Source organism: Misgurnus anguillicaudatus, chromosome 20, assembly GCF_027580225.2.
Source record: "Misgurnus anguillicaudatus chromosome 20, ASM2758022v2, whole genome shotgun sequence".
NCBI classification, from domain to species: Eukaryota; Metazoa; Chordata; class Actinopteri; order Cypriniformes; family Cobitidae; genus Misgurnus; species Misgurnus anguillicaudatus.
This window is the reverse complement of record NC_073356.2, coordinates 5,643,512-5,649,060: the sequence shown is the minus strand read 5'-3', so window position 1 is coordinate 5,649,060 and position 5,549 is coordinate 5,643,512. Positions and strand designations below refer to the sequence as shown.

The 5,549-nt window shown below is 38.3% G+C and overlaps 1 protein-coding gene across 1 annotated transcript; it reads left to right on the top strand.

Moving 5' to 3' along the window:
- The first annotated feature begins 1,050 nt into the window (after window positions 1-1,050).
- On the top strand, window positions 1,051-5,236 carry LOC129455101 (zona pellucida sperm-binding protein 1). The gene is made up of 11 exons (XM_055219764.2): window positions 1,051-1,372; window positions 1,456-1,574; window positions 1,727-1,952; window positions 2,338-2,460; window positions 3,375-3,547; window positions 3,633-3,730; window positions 3,877-4,031; window positions 4,138-4,315; window positions 4,767-4,905; window positions 4,985-5,059; window positions 5,142-5,236. Exons 1-11 carry the CDS (start codon window positions 1,102-1,104, stop codon window positions 5,148-5,150), a joined length of 1,566 nt encoding a protein of 521 aa, XP_055075739.2. The 5' UTR covers window positions 1,051-1,101; the 3' UTR covers window positions 5,151-5,236.
- Window positions 5,237-5,549: the final 313 nt, after the last annotated feature.

Here is a 5,549-nt window from a genome sequence, read left to right as displayed (position 1 = left end):
TGCCAGTGTTGCCAGATCGTAAATATCCAAGGATCGTACCAGAAGCTCACAATTATGGTATTTTTAAGAAAATTATCGTACAATTATAGTAATTCAAATGTGCGAAACACAGCCATTATAGAGAGAGAGAGAGAGTTATTCTCCACGATGATTGGTCGAGAAGACGTGAGAAGAGTTGTGGCTAGAAGGGCTACAGGAACGCCGAAATCTCCCTTTTTTTAACAATGAATATGGTCAATGAAAAAACAAGTGTAATTCATCTTCTATATTACAAAATGAACATAAAGAAGATTTTTTTTTGGTGGCCCCCATTTTAAAAAAATTGCTCAAGTACAATCTTGAATTGGAGTTCCTTAATAATTTTGTTTGATAAAGCTTGTATGAAAAGTTCCATAAGTTTTTAACATCAGAGTTTGGAGCCGAAATCTCCCTGATGAGCGCTGTTTTATCCTAATCCAAAATTAACCCAAAACCAAACATCTCGCGAGATTTAGGCCGTAGCTGTATCCCTTCTAACCAAAACCAAGCAATAAAGACATGCGTAATTCACGTTATCCTCACAAATATAACGGTAGATGTGGGATCCACAGATAGATCACTGATTATAGAAGCCATACTATTGCAATGACCCTTTGAAGTTTCTCAAAAATGTGGAAATTATCGTACATTATGGGATTTTTCCCATTATTGATCGTACATACGTCTGGCAACACGGTCCATTGACTTCATTAGCGCCACCCACAGTACAGGCGACCCGCGCTGCGGCCGAAACCGCATACTTCCATACTATATAGTAGGCAAAGTAGTGCTTCTTGCATACTATATAGTATGGAAGTAGGCGATTTCGGACGCAGCATTGGCCACGCCAATTTGACCTAATTTCCATTCATTAACAAAAAGGGGCTGGCGTCTTCAAGCAGGGCGCAAGTACCGTCACATGACCTAATAAATATTCCACGTGGCCTAATTAAATATTGAAACTCAATTACGCACAAACCATTGGAAGACAGGTGTTGTGAATGATGTATCCACTAATTTAAGGACTGCTGGTTCCTTCCATTGCAATTCCAGTTCCAGTTCCGTTCAGGTGTAGATGCACACATGGCTGCACCGCAAGCAAACGCATTTGTAATTCTGTTTTTATTCTGCTTTGAATTGGGATTTTTACAGAGTTCAAAGCATGTCTCTGATTCAGATTATTTTGCGAGCATGGAAGATTATTATTCTGATAGTGAAGGTGAACATCTACAGTTCGAGGACAGCCCTCAAGGTACTTCGGATGTAATGAAATTTAAGCCAACTGTTGACTGTCTTGATGACTCTATGAGAGTGATTTTGCCCTCTGGTTCACCAAGTCTGGTAAAGATTTTGGGTGAGTGTGATTTCTAAAGTGTATTTGATTTATTTCAATGTTTAATCATGAAGATATTCAAGATTTTTAATTAATATTTGTAGGACATGCGGTACTTGACTCTGTGCTCGAAGCCCCAGAGTACTGTGGATATTCTCTAACACAAGGCCAAGACTACAATGTCCTGCTTGTCAACTATAAAGGTTGCCACGTCACCTTGGAGGTATCTCTTAAAGTTGCAAGAACATTTCAGCTTGAAACACTAAATCCAAACCAAAACTTATTTTCTTATCTGATGGTCAGAATAATGTCTTGCACTATGCTTGTTTTTAAATAGTTTTTATTTTCAATACAGAACTTACTTTTGTTTTTTAGCATGGCCGTTATACTCTGAAGGTTCTCTATCCAAATGAAGCCGGACAGCTGGATGTGGCTACTTTGTCATGTAATGCGAAAATAAATCCTGCAGCTTCCCAAAAAAAGTCCCGTATGCAGTCAGATGAGGCGCCACCCTGTGCCAAAATACCCCCTGCTGCTGAGCCTTTCCCCCAAGAAACACCATCCTTTGATAACATGATACCTTTGAGCAGCAAACCAGGAGGTAAAAGTTCTACAGCCCAAAACGGCACTTTTTTTTTAAGTGATTAACATTTTTGTATTTCTCCATTAATGATTTTAAGGGTTGAGATGCAAAACCCGTTAAGTGCATCTGTCTTTTTTCCCCCAATTGTCACTTTTTTTAAAATCCAATCCTTAATGGATTCTGCCAACAAAGCTGCATTTCTGCATGGCCATGGGATTAAGTGAATGTTAAGCAGTTCATGACCGTATAATGTGTGCAGAAAGCCTTTGGTTAATCTCATTAGGCCTCTCATTTTTAACTGAGGTGGCTTTTAGCGGTTTTTGCATCGCAGCTCCTCATTTGTTGCTTCATTTAGAAATGTCTAGTTGCATTAAGCAAGTTTGTCTTTGTGATTCTTTTGAAGGCTGCAGTGTTTCTTTTGGTCAGAGAGTGATGTGTAACTCCTCAGCAATATCTTCAGATCAATGTCTGGCCAATGGATGCTGCTTTGATGGGATAACCTCTGCCTGCTACTATCCCATGGATGGTATGTTTTTATTCCTCAGTTTTCTCATGTGTGGTTTTACACAATTGCTGAAATTCCCACAATTGATGTATACTGTATGTTGCTTAGTGACGTTTATCTGGAAAAAAATACAATTTTCCCAAATATCATTTAAGCAAAGTTAATTACCCAGCATGGGTTTATTCGCTACCAAATGGTTCTGTCCAATATTTAGTTAACCATGAGTTTAAAACAAACCCAGCATACATTATGCATTTATGTGCAGTTTAGGGTTTATGCTGACTCATTTGGAAGCTAACCTACAACTTGCTTAAACTAGTTTGTAGCTTTGGTGTTTTTAGACCTGAGACAGTACTTTTGAGTTAAATTGAGACATTTTAAAGCAATAGCTCACCCAAAAATGAAAATTCTCACAAGTATGCACGTTACAAACCCAGTGGTGTAGTGCAGGGTATATATGGGTATACCCACTTTATTTGATGGCATGGGGTATACCCACTTTAACTTTAATTTAAAAACATGGTGGCATAGAGTACCCACTTCTCCAGGCATCACTACACCAATATACAAACCTGTACAGTCGATCACGAATCTCTTTAGAAACAGATCATGAGCTCCATTTACTTGCATGGTAGAAAGAATACTAAAGTCAATAGGGCTCATGAATGGCTTTGTTACAAACATTCCTCGATCTTTCTTGGTGTTTACCAGAATAGAGATTTACTCGCACTCAAATTGTTACAAACCTGTATAAATGTTTTTCCTGGGCCTTTAAGTAGCTTTTATTGTGTGCATGCATTTATATCCTGCTCCTGTTTAGTGGTGTTTAATTTGGGTTTGTGTAACTAGTTGTCTAAAAATTGACATTGTGCCAGTATATGGTAAAAAATGTTAGACTTGAAGTTAAAATGGTTAAAATATTCTTCTCTTTTCAGAATGCACAGCTGACATGAATTTTGTATTTACCGTAAACAATGATTTTGCAAACATCCCAGTAAACCCCATGAGTTTGTTGGTTGCTGGAAATGCTGGTTGCAAGCCTGTTATTTCCAACAATGATTTCGCAGTCTTCAAATTTTCGGTCACTGAGTGTGGAACACGTTCTTTCGTAAGTATTCGGTTGTGGCGTCTGTGTACAGTCACTTACTGTAATCAAGTTACTATACTTAGGCCGCATGCTGTTTCTTCATCAGGTCATAGGCGATACAATAATTTATCTGGCTGAGGTACAGAGCATCGTAAGAGTCCGCAACCTGAAGTATGGCATGATCTCCAGGGATAATCCCATCAGGTTTTGTGAACTGGGTTCATTGAAAATAGTGCAGCCTTTTACTGCTTTGTACTGTATTGTCTGTCAATATTGGCTTGATTACTTCTTGAAAACATCAGTAACATGATTAGTTTTGAAACTCAAACTGTTACCTTTGTCCTCTTTAGACTTGTAGTTGAATGCCGTTACCCGAAGGATTCTTCCACTTCTGTGCTGACCAGACCCGTGCTTGCCAGTGCAGGATACATGGTTATGAGTCCAAGTCTTCCTCCATACCTGCTGTCTGAAGGATTGTTTGGCGTTCAGCTTTTGATTGCTGAGGGTAAAGCTCAAAAGCTATGTCACTGCTAGCCTTTATAGACACCATCTGTAATCGAACATCAGTAGAGATCTTTTAACTAACAATTTTGCTGTTCACTTTCCTGCAGATGTGTCTTTCACGAAGTTTTACCCACGGTGTCATCAGCCTTTGAGTGTTCTGTTGGGGAAATCCGTTTATCTGGAGTTGCGTCTGAAGTCTCCCAAACCTGAAGCTACTCTCCTTGTGCATTACTGTGTGGCTTACCCACGATCTGCTAGGAGTGCCCTCGTCCTGCTTTTTGATGGGTGAGAACATGCAGTGTAGATGATATACATAATGTTTTGGCACCGGAGATCAATCACGTGTCTCAGTCTCTAAATTAAATTGCATTTAAATGCAAACCTCTTGAGTTTGTTACAAAATCCAAAGCACAGCACAGGTGGAAGGTTTTTAAGGAAACTGAAAGATCTTATGAGAAATTTGATACACTGGCTTGTTTGAAAGCAGTATAAATATCAATAGTCTTTTTTTTTCAGTTAAAACTGCTGATGTAATTTCCCAATAAGTGTCCTATCAAATTAGTTGGCCCAATCCTGTTATGTTTACTTGTACTGTAAAGCTGCTATAAGAATTACATCGAACTTTCAGCTATTTCATGAGATTTTACAGTTCATTTAAAAGTGACTTGGACTCTTAAGCAGTGAATGTTTAAGATTGTAATAGTTTCTTATCTCAGACATGGCATTTATTTTTCAGATGCCCTAATCCTCTTGATACTGACAACACCGCGCTCCTTTATACGAAAGACCTGCCCCAGAGTCGGCACAGGCGTCGGTTTGAGATTAAAGCTTTCCAGTTCATTGATGTGGCCACCAATAAGTATCTAAATGAGGAGGTAACAAAATGAACACCCATGAGCATGTCAGTCCAGTGTCTGTCTGAATCACCTACTGATTGCATTATTTCTCAAACAGATTTACTTCATGTGCTCCACTGAAGTGTGTATGCCCAACGGATCACCTTGTGCAGAAACCTGTTTTGATGGAAAGGTTAGTTTTGTTATGAAATCCAAAAACATTCATGGATACAATTGCTTAACTCTGTCCTTATCCTTGTTTTTTTTTTCTTTAGTCTCCATGAATAAGGACTTGATGGACCAATGACATCGGAAGTGTGATAATCTGTGTTGTACTGCCTAACAAATAAATTTTATCTTTTCTTTGCAATATTGGACTTTGAGTTTTTGGACTGTGAGCCTTGGTTATTCACAAATGTAATTAGCTAGTGTAACTTATCAACACTGTAAAAAGCGCTACAGTATATACATTTGACTTGATGAACAGTTACTATCTAGTAAATTTAATCCACCAGTTCAAGTCAAATATATTGGAGCGCTTTCAGTGTTGCACTGTTTCCAAGCGGCTTTACATGAAGGAAAACCACAAACTATTAAATATTCAGCATAGAGTAGAATATAGTGATTGTTTTTTGTCCTTTAATAGATTAATGTAATAAAATGTGTACTTTGACTATTGTTTT

Excerpts from the sequence above, each read along its gene's own strand:
- LOC129455101 (XM_055219764.2), top strand. The coding sequence starts at position 1,102 with ATGGCTGCACCGCAAGCAAACGCATTTGTAATTCTGTTTTTATTCTGC. Across the intron at positions 1,575-1,726 it reads GTTGCCACGTCACCTTGGAG|CATGGCCGTTATACTCTGAA; the intron begins GTATCTCTTAAA and ends TTTGTTTTTTAG. Across the intron at positions 1,953-2,337 it reads TTTGAGCAGCAAACCAGGAG|GCTGCAGTGTTTCTTTTGGT; the intron begins GTAAAAGTTCTA and ends ATTCTTTTGAAG.